The sequence below is a fragment of the Gorilla gorilla genome, chromosome 10 (genome assembly GCF_029281585.2).
Source record: "Gorilla gorilla gorilla isolate KB3781 chromosome 10, NHGRI_mGorGor1-v2.1_pri, whole genome shotgun sequence".
NCBI classification, from domain to species: domain Eukaryota; kingdom Metazoa; phylum Chordata; class Mammalia; order Primates; family Hominidae; genus Gorilla; species Gorilla gorilla.
This window is the reverse complement of record NC_073234.2, coordinates 131417682-131442884: the sequence shown is the minus strand read 5'-3', so window position 1 is coordinate 131442884 and position 25203 is coordinate 131417682. Positions and strand designations below refer to the sequence as shown.

At 36.6% G+C, this 25203-nt stretch overlaps 1 protein-coding gene across 3 annotated transcripts in view; it reads left to right on the top strand.

Moving 5' to 3' along the window:
* MED13L (mediator complex subunit 13L) overlaps positions 1 to 25203 on the top strand; it is a 319550-nt gene that overhangs the window by 235634 nt on the left and 58713 nt on the right. For all 3 annotated transcript variants that reach the window (XM_031016665.3, XM_031016664.3, XM_004053954.5), the window contains exons 5-7: positions 20001 to 20146; positions 22632 to 22826; positions 23192 to 23380. In XM_031016665.3, coding sequence (XP_030872525.1) covers positions 20001 to 20146; positions 22632 to 22826; positions 23192 to 23380 — 530 coding nt within the window. The remainder of the gene's footprint in view (positions 1 to 20000; positions 20147 to 22631; positions 22827 to 23191; positions 23381 to 25203) is intronic.

The window sequence follows — 25203 nt, the reverse complement described above, 5'->3', positions numbered from 1 at the left end:
TCCTTTCCAGGGAGAAGAAATGTGTGTTTATTCACCTCTGTTATATTGCTGCTTTTATAAACAAAATGTAAATCATGTAAGTTCTGCTTTCAAATAGTACTCCTGGTAATAAAAAAGCAGAAAAGTTTGATTCAGGGGGCTGATTTAAGAATTCATGTATATGTGGCTTTACTAGTAATATAAATTTCAAGTTTTAGAATGGTATCTTCAAGATATTTCTCTCTACCTTGTCTCACCACATCTCATCTTTCCCTTATAATTTGATGTGCCTTGCCTTCCATTATTCTATCTGCTTCTGAGTAATCAGCCTGTATGGGATATTTTAAAACAGGCACAGCTTATCTGAGAATCAAGATACAGAATCATCAGAATCATAGGACTGAAGGTGCCATTAAAGGCATCCTGCCCCTCATCCCTTCCAACACTCAAGTTTCCTTCATTACACTTTCAGGGATAGCCAAGATGGTACCTTTCTTGTAAGCCTGTTTATTCTTTAAATAACCCAGTTAGAAAGCTAGTCTTTATATTGAGTTGAAATCTATTTTCTGCAGTGTCTTTATCAGTGGTACTTGGCTGGTGTGCCTGAGCCCTCTGGTATACTATGAAGTATTGACCAGTCTGTTGCCACATTTTGATCAATTTTTAAAATTTATATTTACCACTATTGGAGGAGGGCAATTACTATTCTAACAATAGTTTTAAAATACAGTGCTGAGTAAAATAGGTTTCATGGCATGGTGTACTTGAGTATAACCTGTGCACTGAAAAATCGTTTTTTATCTCTCTCCTGAGTTGTCTCCTCTCGGCTAAATTTCTCCATTTCTTTCATTTGTCATGTTGGGTGGCTTTAAGTTCTTTTGGTCACTCTCCTTTGAATATGGTTTGTTTGTTTGTTTGTTTGTTTGTCTGTCTGTTTTGAGACAGAGTCTCGCTCTGTCGCCCAGGTCGGAGTGCAGTGGCACGATCTTGGCTCACTGCAACCTCCGGCTCTCGGGTTCAGGCGATTCTCCTGCTTCAGGCTCCCGAGTAGCTGGGACTACAGGTTCTTGCCACCACACCCAGCTAATTTTTGGTAGAGACAGGGTTTCACCATGTTAGCCAGGATGGTCTTGATCTCCTGACCTTATGATCCACCCGCCTTGGCCTCCCAAAGTGCTGGGATTGCAGGCATGAGCCACCGCGCCCAGCCTTGCATATGTTTTACTTTATACAAAATTCTTTTCAACTATGGTATTCAGAATTAAACAGAACATTCCAGGCATGGTCCAGTTAGCACAGAGCTGTAGTAGAACAGATCTCTTCGGGCCTGTATTAGTCCATTTTCGCACTGCTATAAAGAACTACCTGAGACTTGGTAATTTATAAAGAAAATAGGTTTAATTGACTCATGGTTCAGCATGACAGAGGAGTCCTCAGGAGACTTACAATTGTGATAGAAGCCAAAGGGGAAGCAAGGCACATCTTTCCACTGCAAAGCAGGGGAGAGACACACACATACTCATCAAACAGCCAGATCTCCTGAGAAGTAACTCTGTCATGAGAACAGCAAGAGGTATGTCCATCCCCAAGGTCCAGTCACCACCTACCTGGCCCCTCCCTCAACACATGAGGATTACAATTCGAGAGGAGATTTGGGTGGGGACACAGAGCTAAACCTTACCTGGTCCCTTGTTTTTAATTACTGATTTTAGCATTTTCTGCCCCAGCCTGTCTGATGTATGGAGCACGTGTTCATTAGTAACACTGGCTCCCTACACCTATAGTTTTTAGGGGAAATGGGCTTGAGAAGCACTTTCCCATGGGGTTCTCATTACTATCCCTCCCGTACTAATTCTGTAGATTGTCTACATCTAGGTCAATTGATGCATCATACGAGTACTTTTGCTTGATTTGCCAATCACATGTAGTTGCCTCCTGTTATCAGTTAAAATCCCCTTTCATTGTTTTTTCTTTTTTTTTGAGGACTCCTAAACATATACAAGCTATAGTGGAATTTTAAGCCAACTCTATATGCTGTATACTATTCCACTGTGTGACTATATCCTAATTTATTTATCCATTGTAGAATGGATTGATGGGAGTTTGAGTAGTTTCCAGTTCTGATATGAGTTTAAAATCAGGAAGTAAGTCCGTCTGAGTCATTCAGTGGGAGAGTGGTGGATCTGATGGACTCTTTTATTTTTTGAGTAAATGACCTGGCTGAACCAAAGAAAGGCAATGACTACTGAATTCCACTTTCATTAGCATTATGAAAGGAGAAACTTAAAGTGGAAATCTCTGAATTGAATTTCATGTAAAATAGATTGTGTGATTATTTCATTTATTGTTAGTTACTATTCAGGTTGTGATATTAATCAGATTTTGTAGTTGTGATTACTAATTAGGAAATCCTGTATTCAGATGATAATTTGATTCAAATAGTATCTTATAACTTCATTATTTGTTTTCAGTGAATTTTCTTACTAAGTGAATTCTAACTTTTTAAAAGGAGAAAATATGAATGGATTAGTTTGATTCAGCTAATAAATTCATTAAACTGCCGTTGGAAGTGTGTTTATGCATGAGGTTGAAGGGAAAGCTTCTGTTACTAAAATGAACAAAAATTAAGGAAAAAAACAGCACAATTTTCTTTTTTCTCTTTACCTGTTGTTGGGAGACATATCACTGAGAGCTATGCATCGTGTACTAGCTTACAGAAAACGTTGTGGCATTTGTTTTCTCCCATCCCCCTTAAAAGAAGCTGACGGCAGTAGGGCACTGGTTGAGCCATGTCGCTTTCTGTGCGTCTGCAGTCTCTCACACTCACACCTAGGTGCTCTCACTCACCCGACTGCCTTTAAATACCAATTGTAAGGGATATCTCCAAAATAGTGTTGTCTCGCCCCGACCTCTTTCCTCAGTTCCATACTAACTAATGTGTCTTACCGCCTTCATGGTGTCTCTGCTTGAGTGTCATGTCAGCCCTGTTTCTAAAATACATCTTGAACTCATGCTTTTTTCATCTCCACTGCTACCCCCTCATATAAACCAAGCTTTTCTCTCACCTGGGCTGCCATCATAGCCTTCTAGCTGTCATCTCTGCCTCTCCTTTTAACTCCTTCATAATGAATTGCACCTAAAGTGATCTCAAAATATAAATGGGACCATGGTAATTTCCTTGCCTTAAATCCTCTAGGGGCTTATCAGTGTATTTAGAATTATGAGATTTATGTTAGGGATAGAGGAGTTGGGATCATGAGCAATGCAGATGGTTGAAGGCCATACTGTGTTTTGATGAAAGAAAAAGAAAACCTGCCTCTGGTGTAGCTCTATGGCATGGGAAGAGTATGGAAGACAAGTATTTGCTGATAATAGCATTCTACCAAATAAGCGTTAGCTCCAATTTTATTTCTCTTTTGCTGGGAAATTGGGGCCTTCTTTGAGTACTAGTGAGTAAGACATTTTGCAACAGTGCTGAGTATGAAAGGCCCTGGTCTCTGAAAGGCTAATGCCAAATGTTGGAAGGCCTTTAAAGAAGATGCCAAGCCACAGTGAGTGCCAGCTGCTAGCTCTGAAATAGTGATCTCAAAAGGTAGATTTCTTTTGTGCTATATTTGTGCTGGGCAGTGCCTTTAAAAATATAACTAGAATCATTACGGTGAATAGACACAGAAAATAATTTTATGTTATACAGTAGTTGTATACTAGCTTCCTTTAAATAAATATTATAGCTTTATCAGTTTTTTAGATAGAATTGGAGTGTGGGGGGAAGAATACGAACATGGATCCTTCCCTTCTCTTTTTCCTGCCTCATCTCATTAGAGAAGTATTTAAGGTAGCTTTCATATAGTAAATTTAACGAGGCGGGAAAAAAAATAGATGAGGAAATACGGATAGAGGAAAAAATAAGGATGGATGGAAAATGCAATAGTAGATTATGGGGAAATAACATTCTATAAGAAAGGCTGCATACCTAGCTAGCACCAGTACTCGTTAGCAGGTTTTGCTTTTTTTTTTTTTTTTTGGCCGTTTGACTGCATAGGTAAGTCCTGCTTGCTGCTGTTGACCTGAGGAAGGGCAGCATGTTGGAACTTCTATCTGTTTTACACTCTTTTGGCGGGTCATTTCTCCCACTGTGAGCCAGGCTTGAGAATCTAGGCAGATGTCAGAGGTCTGTCCCTATGTTTCTTTCAAGCTGGCAAGAATTCCACCATGACTGCCACTTGCTCCCCCATTGGTGTCAGAATCTGTCATAATGGTTGGATGTTTTTGTAAAACATAAACATTCCTGATTTTAAAGTGTACAATGAGACATATTTTGTAATTAGGGAAGGTACACCATTTCAGTTTAGCAATAGGGAGCTATGGAGTTAGGCAGGGATTCAATAGAATATGTGCAGTCTTGGCAGTATTTCAGTGTCAGTTGATCCTTGATTGTTCACAGTGATATATAATGCCTTAGTATTTAATGAGAAAAACAGTAGAAAAATTTATGTGGTTCCTCATCATCCCTCATGTCTTATACCTTGCTTGTCCCTATCTTTAAAGTAACCTCCAAAACGGATGAAAGGTTTTATATTTAAAAAAAAAAAAAAAAAAAGAATTCCAAGCATGTCTTAAAGTAAGCAATAAAAACACTTTGGTGGTTACAGTTTACCTAATATAAATACCACTTTAATCTGTGTGTTCTGTCAGACACACTCCCCATTGAATTCTCAAAGTGCTGTCCAGAGACTGTGACTAGATAATCTGGCTAGTTTAGTAACCTCAGGAGAGATTTTAGTAAGATGACTTTCATAATCCTCAAATCTTACGTATGTTGGCTTCTGGTTTTTCAAGCACGCATCACTGACTAGAGCAGCTCTTATATCTATTTTGGCATCTTGAAAATTATATTAGTTTTTACTACCGGAGTGGGACCCCTCAGCCTCTTCCACTCTTTGAATTAAGGACATACTGAGTCACGGCCTCTTCACTATCACTTGCTCTTAATAAGTGACGTACCCAGGGAGGATTAAGTCCCGTAGGCCAGCAGAACACCATTTTTTCATTAACACAAAGTGTGCTGCTTCTCTGATACCACTATGGTGCCAGGAATGGTATCCTACAGTCTGGAAGAATTTATAACGCACTACCCAAGTGTCAAACTTACTGCCAGAGAACAACTTAGAATTGAAGATAGAAGGGTAGAAAACAGTGACCATGGGGCTTGCTAACTTTGCTCTTATACAGATTGAGTATCCCATATCTGAAATGCTTGGGATCAGAACGTTTTGGATTTCAGATTTCATCGGATTTCAGAATATCTGAATATACAAAATGAGTTATCTTGGGGATGGAACCCAAGTCTAAATGTGCAGTTCATTTGTTTCATATATACCTTGTACATACAGCCTGAAGGTTATTTTATACAATATTTAAAAAATATTTTTGTGCATAAAACAAAGTTTTGACTGCATTTTGACTGTAACCTGTCACATGAGGTCATGTGTGGAGTTTTCTCCTTGTGGTGTCATGTAGGCACTCAGAAATTTTGGATTTTGGAACATTTCTGATTTTTGGATTAGGGATGCTCAGTATGTGTTTGTGTAGGTGTAGGTGTAGGTAAAATGTTCCATGAGGCACTTTTGTATTGTAATAATGTACTTGGTAACTTTTTCTCAGAAGGGTGATTATTCATAGAACTGTAATGATAATTTAGTAGTTATATACAAGTACTATGCCTCATTTTAGAAAATTATGTGCAATTAACTTTCCTGGACATTTTCATTGCCTTGTAATCAGGTTTAACTTATAATTGAAAGAGAAGATATATGAAATAGTAAGAGTACCTCAGAGCCTCACAAAATAATTTAATCAAGTCTCATTATGTGGATACTATAATGCCACTGTCTTTTGAAAAGGAGGTAAAAGTTAAGGCCTGTCCGATAAAAGAAAACTCAGTATACCTGCAAGCAAAGGACCTCAACATAGTCTTTGTGAGTGGTGCCAAAGTAAACTACATTTTTAAGGAGAGTAAGTGGTAAAGTAATATTAGCAAAATATTCCCAAATAAGGATCTATATATTGAGGCAAATTGCTTCTGGCAAGAGGCTTGATTAATGGCAACTTTGAAAATTTTAATAGATAAGTTCATACCACAGAAAGCATTTAGATACAATTATCTGAATGCACTTTGCATTGAGAATCTGTTATCAAAACACTTTTACACCATGAAAAGAAAAGGAGTTTATTAATATTCATAATACGTTTTGAAAGCACATGTAATAGTTGCATTCTAAAACTCAACGTGAGAAGTAAAAATATCTTTTAGAGGATTTAGAATATTGTAAGAGAATAAAATGATCTGGAACACTAGTTTCTTCTTTTGCATTTATACAAGTCCTTTCCCAACTACCCCAGTTGTAACCCACACCCAACCCCTTGTGTTTCTGAAGTAAAAAGTCTTAAAAGATATTTTTTAAATAGGTAGACACATATTATTTTCTCCTATTGATGATTAAACTTCTTTCAGCTTTAAAAATCTTCACTGTGTATATCAATTGTTCTTGTTCTTCTCATGATGAAACTTTCTAAAGAAAAGTAATTTAATCTTTGGTTATGACTGAAACTGCATTCATCTATCTGGTGAATATTAGGTTTTGTGTGCCATGCAGTATGCTAGTTGCTGGGGATACAGAACGCAGGGGACAGACATGGTTTCTACCCTCATGGAGCTCACATTATGGTGAGGGAGACCATCAAAATAAATGAAATATTAATAGTTGTAAATTATGACAAGCCCTGTGAAGGAAGCAAATTGGGCAATGGAGGCATGGGACATATAAATTAAAATAGTGAGAGATGAAGTTGGAAGGATAGAGTGAAAACAAATTTCTTTCCCTATTAGAACATAGTTTTTGGCTGGGTATGGTGGCTCATGTCTGTAATCCCAGCACTTTGGGAGGCTGAGGTGGGTGGGTCCTTCGAGACGATCCTGGGCAACGTAGCAAAACCCCGTCTCTACCAAAAATGTAAAAATTAGCTGGGTGTGGTGGCGTATGCTTGGGGTCCCAGCTACTCGGGAGGCGTAGGTGGGAGAATCGCTGGATCTTGGGAGGTCGAGGCTGCAGTGAGTCATGATCGCGCCACTGCATTCCAGCCTGAATGACAGAACGAGGCCCTGTCTCTAAATAAATAAATTAATTAATTAATAAGAATATAGTTTTAGTGTTACTTACTGGACCTTGAGAATATAGAATTTTAGCCATTACAAAATATATAGCTTAAGTGAGTTATATGATACCTTATAAATGATAGGAAAATGTATCCTGCTACCTCTTGCCTTGCTCCATGAGTTGCAACCATTCTTTATAGAAATTGTAAAGATTGCATAGTGTACAAACAGTATAAGATACAGCATTATAATTATATATTGAGGGATTTATTATTGTTGTTTTTAGTGATTTGGTATTAAAGCACAAAATTTTGGCTGACGTGTCCTACCAGAATTTTTCACCCTTTATATTTCTGCCTCTTTTAAAGTCTTTGGGCTCTTGCTGGTGCATGCCAGTGAGTACCATAGTTTCACACTTGTATATTTTTGTTCCTTTTGAAGGTTTTTATGTAGTTTGCTCAGGAAACTGTAAAATACCCAAGCGCTATCTGCTCTTATTTATGTATACATCCCTAAATCTAGCACAGTGTCTGGCACAAAGATAGGTGTGCTTAGTGAATGTTTGTTCAGTGAGTTTCTCTGCTTTTTGTTTTGTTTTGTTTTGTTTTTGTTTTTGAGACAGTCTCGCTTTTTCATTCAGGCTGGAGTGCAGTGGCGCGATCTCGGCTCACTGCAACCTCCGCCTCCCAGGTTCAAGCGATTCTTCTGCCTCAGCCTCCCGAGTATCTGGGATTACAGCCTGTGCCACCACGCCTGGCTAATTTTTGTATTTTTAGTAGAGACAGGGTTACACCATGTTGGCCAGGCTGGTCTTGAACTCCCAACCTCAGGTGATCTACCCACCTTGGCCTCCCAAAGTGCTGGGATTACAGGTGTGACCCAGCCTGAGTTTCTCTGTTAGTATGGGTGCCCAGTGAGAGGTGAGTACTGTTGGTAGCAGAGAAGAAAGAGATCTCCGTGGGAAGAGGTAATACGAGAAGACTGTATGGAGAAAGTGGAACGGATGTCGGACTGCTATGCTAGTCACCTTTCTAGCCCAGAGAATATAGGCTACCTTAGGCTACAAAGAGAGTCAACACTGTATTATTCTCCATAGCTATCAGGAATATGCCTCATGCAGGCTCCCTTCAGAGAATGCTTAGAGAAGTTATTCTCAAGGCTAATGATGTGTATCTCCTGGTGTATGCCTCGCTGCACTATCAGAGCTTTACATTTGTGTTCTTCCGCACTTCATGACTCAGAATTCTAGGCTTTATTTATTTCTGAGTCTTCTAGTAAAATGCCAGAAAATTTTAGGGGAATGTTATAATGTATCAGAAACTCTAATGTAGCATCTACCTATGGCAAGCACCATACTAAGTACTGGGGTCCAAAATGATTCCTGTCCTCACAAAATTTAGTAAGATGGGCTAAACATAAACTTATAAAAATCAAAGTGCTGTGATTGAGGTATACACAGAGATGTATAGGAGCATTTTAGTCTATTCTGGGGCTTTAAAGGTAATTTCATGGAAAATATAAATAAGGGTTAGATGAACAATAGGAAGTTTATTCTAAGCAAAACATCAACACAAGCAGAACCATAGAGATATGAACCAGAGTGGCACTCACAGAGAGCGTTCAGTCTTGAAGTAGTTTGACTGTTTGAGTGAGGCTGGAGAAGTAGCTCATGGAGTGATTGTATACGAGTGCTAATATTGAATGTTTCCTTTTTACACTAATTGCCAGGAGGGAATAGGTTTATGTTGTGTTTAGCTATTCAGCACTTAAGCAGTAGATGGGCTTTCTCTAACACAGTTTCCTGTTATATGTATATAAAAGGAATATATGTACACACATACACACACACACACACTCATGATTCATACTTTAGAGAACCAAAAATATGTTATTTAAAATCCCGATATCTAGGGAAGCTCCAAGGTGACGTGTAGGAGTGAGGATCTTGTACTACTCACAAACTGACATGACCATATTTACCCAGAGGTACTTTGAAACAATATGTTTTGATGGTCTTTTTCTTACTTTAATTCTGGAAGAAATAGATCTTTGAAGCTTGGGATAAAGAGTTAGAAACATCTGGAGAAATATTTGGAGACATACTTGTAACACATGTGAAATATGAAAATAAGGCACCCAGTGAAAAGGGTTTTTAACTTGAATAAACTTCCCTAAGTCATGTAATGTACTTGAATTAAGAAGTTTTTATTTTGGAAATAGTTTAATAATTTTTATAGTGGTTTCCTGTCTTATCAGTAGTGTTTGTGTAGGGCACTTAAAATGATGTCCTTGTGAACGAATTTCAGGTATAAGCCCAGGTGTTTATTAGTCAGAAATATTCTAGCATTTGTTTTACTTAGTTTTATTCCTCAAAATTTACACGTTGATTTTTAAAAATAAAAAAGGTGGCAAGTGTAAAGCTATGGAACAAACCTCTATAAAGTCCTTAAGATGAACGCTTTCCAGTGCTATAATTATATTCTTGAATGTGTTTTTTTTTAAAAAAACAAAACCCAATCAAACTCATACACCACAGTCCTAAGTAGATCCCAGAAACCTTTTTTTCTACCCCATCATCTTCTCCCTCTCTTCCTCTTCTTCACTTCCTTCTCCCCGCCACCCTTTCCTATATTCTTCTCCCTCTCTGCTCTACCATCATTTCCTCTCCCATCCGTCTTCTTTTCCTTTCTCCTTGTCTCCTCTCCTCCTTCCTGTCACTCTCAGCCTCATCTCCCTTTGTTTCCAGTATCTATAGAAAGACATAATGTAGAGAGAGACTTATAGTTTGCAAATTGTTTTTAGGTGCACAGAACCTCTGAGCACTGTGGTTAGTGTATCAGTGTGATGAGTGCTATTGGAAAAAAAATAGGGAAGAGACCCATGGCGGTTGTAACCTTAAATTTTGTCGGGAAGAACAGTCATGATGAGGTGGTGGCATTTAAGGAAAACTTGTAAGAAGTAAAGAGAGGAGCCATGTTGGTATCTGAAAGGAAGAGAATTCTAGGCACAGGGAACAGTAATTTCAAATTGTGATTGTTTGAATAATAGCTTATTAGTCTGGAATGCAGAGAAGAAAGGGGAGAGAGCAATAGGCAATTTGGTTAGAAGGGTAACTGGGGCTGGGTGTTGGGGATTACTGGGCCATTGGAGGGTTGATTTCTGAGTTTCCTGTTCTGTTCCATTGGCCTCTTTGTCCTTGAGTCATTATTATCCTGTTATAATTACCATGGTTTAATTATAAATAGTGATACTAGCAGGTTGTCTCTCACTTCTTTTTTTCTTTAAAATTGGGTTGGCTATTCTTGACTCTGTGTTCTATATGAATTTTAGAATCAGCTTGTCAAAAACTTGGGCTATTGATTAGAATTACATGGAATTTTTAGATCATTTTGGGAAATTATAATCTTTATGGTATTTATTATATCCAGGAATATGATACATCTTTTAAAAGACTTCATATATTCTTTTATATTCTTCAAACAGACTCATCTATAAATTTCTCCATAGAAACCTAAGCTGTCTTTTATTGGTTTATTTTCTGGGTACCTTACAGTTTTTATTGCTATTGCTAATGGGATATATTTTTCCCCATTTTATTTTCTACGTTTTTTGTAGGAGTACAACTATTGTTGAACTTGTATCTACCAACCTTATCTACATGCTTGATCTCTTTTGTTAGTTCTCTTAGTCTATGTATTGTCTACATAGGAAATCCAAGAAAATTATATCCATCTGCAAATAAAGATAGCATTGCCACTTCCTTTCTTTCTTTTCTTTTCTTTTCTCTTTTCTTTTTTCCCTTCTCTTCTCTTCTCTTCTCTTCTCTTCTCTTCTCTTCTCTTCTCTTCTTCTCTCTTTTCTCTTCTTTTTTTTTTTTTTTGAGAGAGTCTCGCTCTGTTGCCCAGGCTGGAGTGCAGTGGCCCAATCTCAGCTTCTTGCAAGCTCCACCTCCTGTGTTCACACCATTCTTCTGCCTCAGCCTCCTGAGTAGCTGGGACCACAGGCGCCCGCCACCATGCCAGGCTAATTTGTGTGTGTGGGTGTGTGTTTTTAGTAAAGACTGGGTTTCACTGTGTTAGCCAGGATGGTCTCAATCTCCTGACCTCGTGATCCGCCCGCCTCTGCCTCCCAAAGTGCTTGGATTACAGGCGTGAGCCACTGCACCCGGCCCCTTTCTAATTTTTATACCACCTTTTTTCTTTTCTTGTCTTATTGCATTGACTTGGATATCTAGGGCAGTGTTGTGTAAAAAAGCAGTTATCTTTGTTTTGCTCCATTTTTTAAAAGGGATTCTTCTAAAGTTTTGACATGAAGCAAGACAATTGCTTTATCTGTTTTGGTCAGTTGCTTTTGATTCCCAGAGTTCCCTAAGAGTTTTAAAAATAATTATTATTGAACTTTTTTCTGAAATTTAACATATGCTTCTTTCCTAGGTATTGAGATAGATTCTTTGATTTTTCTCATTCATCTGTTAATGCATTGTATTAGTTTCATAGATTTGCTGATGTTAATTCATCACATCATTTGTTGAAGCAGTTTGAATAAGAGAAATTGGTTGAGCCTTGAAAATTTGGTAAAACCTAAGATGGTATTGAAGTGGGTGGATGGGTTTTTTTAGTTACTGTTTTCAAATTCTTTTATTTTTATAGAAAATTACTTATTTCATATGTATCAGATTTATCGGCATAAAGTTACTGTATTTATAGTGTTCTTATTGTTAAAAGTGTTCCTTCTTTGTTTGTAGTTATTTCCTCTATGTTTGTTCCCAGGATTGTTTGAGCACTTACCTTCCTGCACATACGTCTTTCATCCCTCTCCTTAAATCAGTCATACCTAGTATTTTTGTCATCTGTTAGTCTGCTCAAAAAAGAAGTTTTATCTTGTTAATCCTTTCTGTTGCTTTTTCCTATTTTATTAATAATACGTATTTTTGTTATTATTTTCTTCCTTCCGTTTTATTGTGTTTACTCCTTGCTTTCTTCATTTAAGACTTTTAGGCCTATAAGGATATAAATTACTCTGTAAGTACTGTTTCTGGTAGATTTTGACATGTATTACTTTTGTTGTCATTCAGTTTTAAATATTTTGTGATTTCCATTGTGATTTCTTCTGTAACCCATGATTTATTAGGAACTAACAAAAGGATTTTATTTTAACCTTTAAAAAAAAACTGTTGATTTCTAACTAAATTGCACTGTTGTTAAAGAATATGTAGACTGACTTTGGGAGGCAAAGGTGGGTGGATCACCTGAGGTCGGGAATTTGAGACCACCTAGCCAAAATGGTGAATCCCTGTCTCCACGAAAAATACAAAAATTAGCTGGGCGTAGCGGTGCACATCTGTAATCCCAGCTACTTAGGAGGCTGAGGCATGAGAATCGCCTGAACTGGGAGGTGGAGGTTGCAGTGAGCAGAGATCATGCCACTGCACTGCAGCCTGGGCGACAGAGTGAGATTCCATCTGGAAAAAAAAAAAAACAAACCAAAAAGAGTATGTAGACTGTATATCATCATTTCTTTGAAATGATGTCTTGTGTCTTGTTATGTATTCAATTTTTGTAGCTCTTCCATGTATTCATGGAAAGAGGATACGTTCTTTCTTTGTGGAAAGCCATGGTATACACTAGAAAACATGTTAAAATATTTATTAATTTTAGATTTGTCAGTTTCTTCTTATTCTAATTTTTTCTGTGTATATTTCTGAGCTGTATTGCATACCAGTGTGGCTGTGTACATGTTCATGATTGATTACTTTTCTTCTTGAGTTTCTCTTTACATATTTATTGATGAACTTAAGTTTTAAAATATTTCGTTGTTTTATTTATTGTTATTCCTGTACCAGGTTTTTTCTTGTTAGAATTCATCTGGCATATGATTTTCTACATTTTTTTAACTTTTGGTGTAATTTTACTTTGCATGCCTTTTGTGCAATACGTGGATGGGTTTACTTTAATTATTTTAGCTACTCTGGTAATCTTTGTCTTTTCAGTAGGTTTAATTACACTAGTTTTTTTCATTTGCACAGTGATAGAGCCACATTGCCTTTTAAAAATGTCTTTAAAAATGGCAGACTCTCCATACCTTTGCACTTATAAGTTTCAATTTTTTGTAATGGTTTTTTACCACTTTCCTTTTTCTTATGATTTAAACCTCAGTTTAAATGCTTCCCTCCCCCCCTTTTTTTTTCAGAGCTTTTCTCTGACCAATCCCTTTTTAGAATAGACCCCAACTCCCATTATTTTCTTAGTTCCTTATTTATTTCTTTTATAATACGTAGAAAAGCTATTTATCTCATTTCTGTGTAGATTATTTAGTGATGATACTAGTATTAATGTCTCCATTTTTTTATCATTTTATTTATATGTTAGTTACTTGATATTAGTTGGTAGAGGGTGAAGAAAAGGGTAGCATGGTCAAGAGGAGGTGCTTCAGCGTTGGGTTACCTGAAGCAAATTGAGGAAGACATAAAGATTATTCGTGATGGAAGAGAGTATGTATAGGAGTACCTTCACAGAGAGAAAGTAATCTCTAGGGAAGGGTGAATTAAGTTTAACTGCAGAGATTTTTAAGGTGAGAAAGAGGTTAAACAAAGAATTACTTGAATCAGACCTGATTCACTGAGTAAAGAGTGGAGAATAAACAGAGTTGAGAAGGCGTGGAATACTTGTCAAGTGGTGTGCCCCCAAGAGAACAGGGGTGAAGCTCCAGTTTTCCTTTGACCTTGCCATGTTTTTGGTTCTGTGTATTCATTTGATAGTATCTTCTGGCCTATAGCAGTTAGGGAGATAGTAGAACTGATGCCGGGACTAGTTTAAGTTACATTGTGTCTGATTTATGTTGATGTTGAATAGGGGTGAAGGCAGCATTGATCTAAGGTAGAAAATCTTGGATGTACTAAACACTATGTTAAGAAGAAGGACCAGGTTTTTATTTCAACTGTGCTCTGAACTTGCTGTGTAACTTTGGGCGCAATCTTGCCTTCCCCCCGAATCAGAAAGAGGTTGACCTTAATAATCTCCAAAGTCTCTTAAAATTTTTAATGAAAGTATATGAAATAAATGGGGTGAGTAAAGGTTCAGGTAAAAAAAGAGTAATAAGTGACAAGAAGCAAGAACATGGTATAGAGCTTGTAATAAAGATTTACCTCCCACTTCTCATGTAACACTGTATACCCTAACATATCTATAGTTGTAGTCATAGAACCCCTTATCTTCAATGTTCATTCTCAAATATGATCTCATTTTAACAAATTAAAATTTAAGTTGATAGAGTTAATATAAATGAACATTCCCACTTATGTACGAGCCAGCTAGTAGAAAGAACATTGAATTTTAAGGCCAATTCCAGTCATGCATTTAGAAGTGTTATTGGGCACACTAAAGTCTTTTTAGCCCTATTGGTTCATCTGTGAAATGAAGGAGGGTGGACTTTGTATGAAAACACTGGAATTTTACTTACAGGCATATTTTTAGATCAGAGAAATATGATAGTTGTTATGTGTCCATATTTTATCAAGACATTTGACATAATCTTTTTGATTATTCTCTTTAGAGTAGAATGAGTGAGTGACAACTCATTGTTGAATTTGTAACTTGGAGTTATATGATGAGATGGCACAGGATTCTGTTCTCAGTGCAGTTTTTATTTCACCATTTTTAGCATTGCTTTGGATAAAGATATTGATGGCTTGCTAAGCAAGTAACTAGTATGTTGGATTACAAAATCAGGGTCTCAGCAGGCTTTGACTAAGCGCCAAATATGACAAATGGAAGCACCAAGGATTTCTCTAGAGCACTCCTCTGGTTGGGCCAACAAGCAGCGCTGCATAAGGATAGGAGGCAAGGGCTTCCTCAGATCTTGCCTTCACATTGCTTTCTGTGTGACACATGACCCCACATTTCAACAAGTATAAAAGAATATTGTGAATTCTCTCTTTCCCCTTTAGTCATGCCGTTTCATTCCCCGAGGGAACCAAAATTATTAGGGATTGTTTGTTTGTTTGTTTCTTTGTTTGTTTTGAGACAGAGTCTCTCTGTCACCCCGGCTGGAGTTCAGTGGCATGATCTGGGCTGTCTGCCACCTCAACCTCAAAAGGCTCAAGCAGTCCTCCTACCTCAGCCACCCGAGTAGCTGGGACTACAGGCAGTGCCACCACACCCAGCTAATTTCTGTATTTTTTGTAGAGATGTGGTTTTGGCCATGTTGCACAGGTTAGTCCTGAACTCCTGAGCTCAGCGATCTGCCCAACTCTGCCTCCCAAAGTGCTAGGATTACAGGCGTGAGCCACCTTGCCCAGCCGTTATTAGGTTTTTTAAATGATCTGTTCAGAAAAATGTTATGCCACATTGCAAATTGTAAGCAAATTGTGTGTGGAAATATTTTTCTCCCCACTTTCACATTTTATACAACTGGGTGTATATTACTCATATTATTTTGTACCTTGTTCCTTTTTTCTCATAATAGTCCTTGTTGGAGGTGTTTCCGTATCAGTGTGATCATTTCCTTTTACATGGCTGCAGGGCATTACTTTGTAGCTTACATACCATAGTTTAGTTAACAGGTCCTCTACTGATGGACATTTTAGTGTTTTTCAGACTTTATTACAAGCAGTGCTATAATCTATACTCTATACCGTAGTTTTTATATATGGGATAAATTCTTAGAAGTGCTGTTGCTAGGTCACAGGGGGATTCAACTTTCTAGTGTCAGTGCTGTCATTCCTGTCCTTGTTTTACATGATCTTAGAAAAAATAGAATTTAATAGTTGGGATTTAGGCATTATCAAATCCAGTGATTCTCAAAGTGTGGTCTTTGAGCCAGGAGCAGCAGCAGCAGCAGCATCACATGGGAATTTGTTAAAAATGCAGATTTATGGGGCCCACCCTAAACCTCCTGAATCAGAGCCTCAGGGGCCCAGCAGTCTGCACTAACAGGTGCTTTTACATCTATGGAAACTGATCAGAGTGATGAAATAACTTGCCAAAAATTATATAGTTACTGGTGGCTTCTGTTATATTTCCACTATAACTTCTATTTTTCTTGTTTTCAGTGCCTCTTTTAAAAGGACATTTTGTTTTTTAAGTTATCAATATAAAAGATCCTTGATTCAATTTTAATCTTTTTTATTTATGCTTCTCAACTGTCTGTGTTTTGGGACATAGCAAATTCAAATGAATACTATTTTGAAATTTTTATAACAATTCCTTAGACTTTCTAAAACCAATCCTTAAATTAACTCCCTGTTATTTTGCATATACGAGTCTTTCGATGTCTCAAGGGATGGCCCCCGACATCCTTTTTTTGACTCCTTTCCAGTCACATCCCACCATTCCAAGCTATATCCTTCTCTTAAGCACATCTGTTCCTTGCCTCATGTTTTCTCTTACTTTTTCTTTTTACTATTAAACCCTATTTTCTTTCTTTTTTTGAATTCTATTTTATTTTAAATTGACACTTAATAATTGTACATATTTATGAGCTACAAAGTGATGCTTGGATACCTGTATACAGCGTGTAATGATCAAATCAGGGTAATTAACAAATCCATAACCTCAAACATTTATCATTTCTCTGTGGTAAGAACATTGTCTGTTTTACCTATTTTGAGATATACAATGCATTATTGTTAACTAGTTGCCCTACTGTGCAATAGAATACTAGAACTTATTGTTCCTAACTGTAACTGTTGGCTAACCTCCTCCATCTCTTCCCTTCCCCTCCCCTGCCTCTGATAATGGCAATTCTGCTCTCTACTTATATGATATCATGTTTTTTAGATTCCACATGTGAGTGAGATCATGTGGTATTTGTCTTTATGTGTCTGACCTGTTTCACTTAACATAATGTCCCCAGGTTCATCCATGTTGTCTCAAATGACAGGATTTCATTCTATAACTGAATAGTATTCCATTGTGTATTATATACCTCATTTTCTTTATTCATTCATCCGTTGATGGACACTTAGGTTGATTCCGTATCTTAACTATTGTGAATAATAATGAATAAGCATGGGAGTGCAGATAACTCTTCGACATACTGAGTTCATTTCCTTTGGGTATATCACCAGTGGTGGGATTACAGGATCATATGGTAGTTGTATTTCTAACATTTTGAGGAATCTTTATACTGTTTTTCATAATTGCTGTCTTAATTTACATTCCCACCAACAGTGTATAAAGGTCCTCTTTTCTTTGCTTCCTTGCCAACACTTGTTATCTGTTATCTTTTTGATGATGTCCATTTTAATTGGAGTGAAGGGATATCTTACTGCGATTTTGATTTCCTTTCCCTGATGATTACTCATGTTGAACATTTTTTCTATATACCTGTTGGCCATTTGCATGTTTTATTTTCAGAACAAAGCAGTGGTGGGGGGATACATCACACTACCTGACTTCAAAGTATACTGTAAAGCTATAGTGACCAAAATAGCATGACACTGGCATAAAAACAGACATGTAAATCAATGGAACAGAATAGAGAACCCAGAAATAAATTCACTTATCAACAGACACTTGATTTAAAAGAAGGTGCCAAGAGCACATACTGGAGGAAAGAATAGTGTCTTCAAAAAATGATGCTGGGAAAATTGGATTTCTACATGCAGAGGAATGACACTAGACCCCTATTTCTCACCACATACAAAACCAGTTCAATTTAAAAACTTTAAATACAAGATCACCTCTTCCCTCCCCCCCCCCCCCCAAAAAAAAAGCATGAAACTACTAGAAGAAACCATAGGAGAAATCCTTCTTCACATTCATTGATCTGGGCAAGGATTTTAAAAATAAAACTTCAAAGGTCCAGGTAATAAAAACAAAAATAGAAAATGGGGTTATATCAAAGTAAAAAGCTTCTGCACAGCAAAGGAACTGACCAACAGAGTGAAAGGGTAACCCACAGAATAGGAGAAAATATTTGCAAACTGTATATCTGACGGGATTAATATCTGGAATATCTAAGGAACTCAAGTCAGTAGCAGAAACCAACCAGATTTAAAAGCTGGGCAAAATACCTGAATGGATGTTTCTCAAATTTTCATTTGTTCTTTTCTTCTTAAAGCATTTGTTTGTATATTCTAAATTGAAGAAATCACTACTCGTTAGCCTTTCTATGGCATTTTGTTATTATTTGTATGTTTGTGCCTGGCTTTATTTTATTCATGTGTTTTCATATCAGTCTCTTGCTAGTGAATATGCTCCTTGAGGGCAAGGACTGTGTTTTCTTCAGTGTCACTTCAGGCTCCTTGCACCATTCTTAGATAAATGTTGGTTGTATTTGTTCTGATGCACAGTTGGGACTCGGTGGAATAGAGAACATGTTCTATGGCTGTAGTCTACATTTATTTCTCCCACCAGCTTCTTATAAATAAGCTAGTAACTACATGGGATACTGGGCATGAATAGGGATAAGTCAGCTCAAACTCCCTTAGCTGAAATTTACAGCTGAAAAATAAGCCAATCCACAATCAGTAAAACTATATTTTGGTCCTATTTAATGTGCCAGATATAATGTTGTATGTAGAAGATGGTGTGTTTCTAGTGTCATTTTCATAAAGGACAGAGTATTTTTACTGTTTATATTATTTTATACCTATAGATGTTCAAATTATGTGCATTTTTGCTTTTGTGAACTTAAAAGTATGGTATCAAGGGTTTTTAAAACTTTTTTCAAAATTCTTTTAAAATTGTAGTCACTATCTTGAATTTACTCTGTCATGTTAAATACCCAGATACCAAGACTGGGTGTTTCCTACTGGTGAAATGTCATATTTTGGTAAAACAAAAAATGTTATCTAAACATACTGGTCAAAGGAGAATATATATGTGTCACTATGTGATAGAGAAACATTTTAATTTTATTTCATTTTTTCCTTTCAAGCATTATGATTTTGCACTTGAAACAACATTTTTTTTGAGTAGCACTCCAAATGTACTTTATAATACTTTAGAGAAGTTTTGAAAAGAAGCAGCATCTTTGAGATGACTTTTAAAAATTGTGGTTGCTTGGCTTTATTTAGTAAAAGTGATTTTGTCTCATCAGGCAAATGTTCTTACGAGATGTTTTGAGAAATGGAGATATGTTATGGCTATCTTAGGGCCAAAGTTACAATTTTGAAAAAATGTGCTGAGGGGTTGCCTTCTGATCTTGTTCATAAGCCGCTTTTTTTGAGACAGGGGTCTTGCTCTGTTGTCCATAGTGGAGTGCAGTGGCTTGATCACAGTTCACTGCAACCTCGAACCCTTGGGCTTAAGAAATCCTCTCACCTCAGCCTCCTCAGGAGCTAGGACTACAGGTGCACACCACTGTGCCTGGCTAATTCATTTATTTATTTTTGGTGGAGATGAGGTCTTATGTTGCCCAGGCTGGTTTTGAATTCTGGCCTCAAGTTATCCTGCTGCCTCAGCCTCTCAAAACGTTGGAGTTACAGGTGTGAGCTGTTATGCTGGGTCAGTGGGCCACTTTAAAAAATAAGTCTTTTAAGTGTTTATTCATTTATTTGACTTAACACGTTTTGAGTGCTTGTCATGTGCTAGACACTGAGACAATAGAAAACTATTCCAATTCCTTCTCTGTTCTTAGGTGTTTATAGTTGGCATAAGAGTTAGATTTTATGCAAATGAAACTGGAAACATTTTGTACAGTAACTTACAAAAGTTCTCAATGCAGTATATTCTTATTTCCAGATTTATCTGATGGCTTAGTTTGTCAATACTGAATTAGAAGTTTCTCTTTTGCCCACAATTAGAAGTCAGCCTTACTGGACGTTTGATAAAGTAGAGCTGTATCTTACCTGTAGTTCCTGTTTCTAGCACCCATTTCCTACCAAAATATAAAGTTGAGTTTCTCATTCTCTCTTTTGTAGTGAGCATTTGTCCTGTGCTTTCACATTCTTTCTGCATGGAGAAAGTAATGTATGCACAAGTGTGGAGATTGCCCAGCACCAGCCAATTTATTTGATCAATGAGGAGCATATACACATGGCTCAGTCTTCACCTGCACCATTTCAAGGTAAGTATGGATGTTCCTGCTCTCCACCCCTATCCACCACCGAGTGGATAACCATCTTGCCCAGTAAAGTTTTGCAGGGTGAGACCTTATCTTAAATGGACATTTTAAAGCTAAGCATAAGGGTCAGATTTTGAAGAAGGAAGAAAAGACTACCATTTCATAATTAAGTAGTAATAGTGTGTTAGTTTTTCGCTGAAGCTTATCGCATATATAAGATGGTCTTATGTGTATTCTTTTGTAAGAATAAAATGTAGAATTTCCTTCAGAACAAAAGAAAATCAATAAATACTTGAAAAATATAATTCATTGAGTAATTGACCAAAGTCACAAATTAAAGATTTTCATTGTTGTGTTTATTAACAAGGTTTTAGGAATGTAATGGTTTATAGAAGATAAACCAAATACTTAGTATTTGAAATTTCTATCAGAATCAAAGTTCTAGAATTATACAGTGTATAGTTTCTTCAGCGATGTTCCTAACTTTGTTTTAATTTTAAACTCCATTGGTAATAGGTATTTAGCTGTAATTTAAATGTAATTGATACATTCATATTTTCATTAATTCTCAGCTTTACCACCTAGATATCACCAAAATAACTTCATGTCCTTTTGATCTGAGCGTTACAAATCTTAGTTTTGTCTTTGGAATTCAGAATTTTCTGTGAGTAACAGCTTTTAAATGTTATAATATTAGATTGAACCATATGGAAACAATCTTTTTTTGGTTCAGTCTAATATGTCATTATTAGAGATGACTGGTTGAAATAGTCTTAGCATATCACACAATATAATTTTAAAAAACACTGATATTTTAACAGACTTGACTAAAATATTATAATTGCTGTAACAGCCTGTCATGAGCATTTAGCCTCCATTGTATTTATTTTTTGTTTTCTATAAACTATTCTGATATAATTCAATGAAAGCATCTGTTTCTTGCCCCAAATATAATAAAACTACTAGAAAATTCAAAACCCAATTCTTAAACTGTACAGTACAAATTGTACAGTATTTGCAAATTATGGCTTGTCAGAATTTTTAAAATACTGTTTTCTTGAGTGTAAAAATGCTGAGGACCATCTGACTTCATCCAACATTTTATCACTCAGAATAAAAGCATTTAGTTATGGTAATAACAGAGGAATAAGTAGTCATGAGGGAAGAGAACTTATTTCTAATCTTCAATGTTGGGAACAATAATATTAGGAATACCAGGTCCCTATAGACCACTTTTAATTTTTCTGATTTTTGTCACTGATGGAAGTCATAGAATACTTTTGTGGAGCATTATTCTGCTTATTTTCCATGATTGGTGTGGAGGAAGACCATACTAAGGCAGTTGCTGTCCTTATGGATAATTATATTCATCATAATTATCCAAATTGATGTGGGAATTTCCTGGAAGCATTATTGCAAAAAAATTACCCTTGATTAACTGTGTTATTTGGAGTCAGTATTTTTATCCCATTTGGATCATTGAGGAACAGCAGAAAGACTCAACGATACATGTGATGTCTATAACTATCTCTCTCTTGATTGATGTGACATATGATCTAGCTCTTTAAAAAAATTAAAAAAAGAAGACATTCCGTTTAATGACCATGCTGAGTTTTTGTTAAAAATTAGAATTAAGAAAAAGTGGCCTTTATCTTCAGAAACGTATTATTTGGAAGATTGAAGTACTCACTTCAAGGCTATGAACTGGCTGGGTAATTCACAGTACTATATTAACTATATTTTTGTGTCTGACTCAGTGAAAATGCCATCAAGGTCAAATACTGAAAGAAGATAGAGGACTTTGGGTCCTTTACTTTGAGTTAAATCAAATTTTACTTAGAGTTGTTTTATCAACAGACCTCTAAAACAGTCAAAACAGAAACGATAACTATTATGCTTCAAGCTTTTGTACATTAAGACTTTCCCACTGTTAGAAATTTCATTTATATGTTATTCTTTGATTACCACAGATGTTTAGGGAGTCTCAGGAACCACAAGAGTGTTCAAGTTTTAGGCAGCATTTGCGGTCTCCATGTTGAGTGATTTTCTTCTGTTTTGGGAGAGTCAGTGTTTACATTGTACAGGCTATTATTAAACAGATATGTATATGCTTCAAAGCATAGCTGTCTGATAACATTGTACTACCCATATTTTATTTCGTTTAAAAATTGTGGGAGGTGAGAGGTGTATAAATAATAAGAAATTTTAAAACAAGAAAATTCAAAGTATCATACTTTTGTGGCTAAGGCGGGAGCATCACTTGAGCCTAGGAGTTCAAGACCAGCCTGAGCAACATAGTGAGACCCAGTCTCTACAAAAATAATTTTTAAAAAAATTTCTTTTAAATCATACTTTAAATAGAGTTAGGAAATAAAGAACAGTGCACATTAAGTGATATTGTAACCTAAAATTACCACATATGTAGTGTTGCACTTAAGTAGGAATTATTTCTCTAATGTTTAGCATGTGTTTCTCCTCCCCTCCATAGTACTGGTAAGTCCTTATGGCTTAAATGGGACGCTAACAGGCCAAGCATACAAGATGTCAGACCCAGCCACTCGTAAGTTGATTGAGGAATGGCAGTATTTCTACCCGATGGTGCTAAAAAAGAAAGAAGAATCGAAAGAGGAAGACGAGTTGGGATATGATGATGATTTCCCTGTGGCAGTTGAAGTAATTGTTGGTAAGAGAAAATATTTTGCCTGAAGAACTTTATTCTTCTTCCTCTTCCTTAATTTAAAAAGATAATCATTTAGATTAATCAGAAATAATCTCCATACCCATCTTTTTAAAGAAATTCTCTTGACACAATGGTATATACTGAGTAGTTATCTTGCCTGAAGCACCCTTGGTCACTGTATTCCAAATGCTCTTATCATCATGTTGGAACACATGTTTAAACAGCTATTAACTTATGAAAGAATGGAGCCTGTCACCTTTGGCAGTACTTCATGAGCATCTCATTTTCACCATTGGAATCATAAAATTGGAAGTCTTGTATGAATTATTTCTCAGTCCTGATTCTTTCCTTGTTCTCTTTGCTTATAGGTGGTGTTCGGATGGTTTACCCGTCAGCATTTGTTTTGATCTCTCAGAATGACATCCCGGTTCCTCAGAGTGCTGCCAGTGCTGGAGGCCACATTGCAGTTGGGCAGCAAGGGCTTGGTAGTGTGAAGGACCCAAGTAACTGTGGGATGCCTCTGACCCCTCCCACCTCTCCAGAACAGGCTATCCTAGGTGAGTAGGATCCAGGAGTGTCCTGGCGAGAAGAGATCTCAGACAGTTGTATAGTCTACTTGCCATGGAACAGGTGAGAAAACAGAAATTCCTGTTGGAAGAGATGGAGGTAGTAGAGTAACATAAGGATATTACAAAATGGAGAAGGAAAACTATAAACAAACAGAATTCATACACTTCAGAATTTTAACTCTGTCCATATTAGTCTTTATTGTTATTAAATAGTTTAGATTCTGTTAAGGTTTGCACACACATCTGCCCCTGTACGTGTGTATGTGTTCACATATAGGTAAAATGTAGGGGTTTTTTTGTTGTTGTTGTTTTTTTTTTTAAATTTTGAACAACTGAAGAATACTAAATCAGAGAGTAGCTGAAGCCTCTGCCCCAGTGAGCATTGTCAGCCAGGGACAGGCCTTGAACAACTCTTTTCCCTGTTAGATGTAAAGTTAGACTAGTGCTTAGTAGCTCTGAATAAATACTTTTCCCTGTCAGTAAAGTGTCTGCATTAATAATAAATATTAATTATATGGGACAGTTTTGACAGTTGGAACTGCCTGTCTTCATGGAAAAATTCAGAAATTGTTTAAATTGGGAACATTTTTGCCTTCTTTATTGAGTAGTATAGTTCCTATATTAACTTTGTTATTGTTGTAGTTGACCTCACTTTAATTAGAACTGTGGTCAGTATGGAAAGGATACTCATCATACTTGAGCTGAAATGAGATTATTTATTTATAAGCATTGAATGTGGGCCAAGCTGGCAGGAACATTAGAGTAAATAAAGCCTTGGCTGCTAAACTTTGAAAATAAACTATCAAGCATGATGCATACGTAATCCTCATGAAAATTACCAGAGTAAGACAAAATTTCAAAGTTTCTAGCACAATTCTTGGCAATTAGTGGGCATTAAATAAATGTTTATAGTTAAAGAAGATATTGGGGAAAAGCATATACTTTGTGATTGAGCGCACCTCGTTGTAAAACCTGGCTATATCGTTTACAGGGTGAGTGACCTTATTTAATTCTCGTAGTTTTTCTGAATCTTGGTTATTTTTTTCTGATAAATACATACTTTACCGGGTTGTTGTACATACTAGGTAATATATACAAGTGCTTGGTAAACAATAAAGTCATATACAAGTGGTAGCAATAATTTAAAGCAATATTCAAAACTCGAAGTTTAGCACACATTGTCTGGAGGTAATTACTCAGATGTTTTGTGGGAGACATAGAAATGGACATGTCTGTTTTTAAGAACCATGTATTTGCTGAGATGGTTAAAAAAAAAAAAAGAAGAAAAGTACATCCAAGGCCACGCATGATGGCTCATGCCTGTAATCCCATCATTTTGGAAAGTCATGGCAGGTGGATCGCTTGAGCTCAGGAGTTTCAGACCATCCTGGGCAACATGGTGGAATCCTGTTTCTACAAAAATACAAAAATGAGCTATGCATGGTGACAAATGCCTGTAGTTCGAGCTACTTGGGAGGCTGAGGTGGGAGGATGGCTTGAGCCCAGGAGGTGGAGGTTGCCGTGAGCCAAGACAGCATCAGTGTACTCCACCATGGTCGACAGAGCTAGACCATATCTCAAAAAAATAAAAAAGTACTTCCGGCTTTCATTTGGTAGAGCAGAGAATTTGGATGATTCCTTGTGAAAGGATTTATCATCAATCAACTATATTAAACTAAAAAAGAACTTTCATAGTCTTTTGTAGTGATCATCATAGAGAAGATATATGAATATAAAAATTAGAATTATCAGTATTTTGAAGTTTTTAATTTCACATCACAATTTGGATTTTTAACAATTGCACTACATTA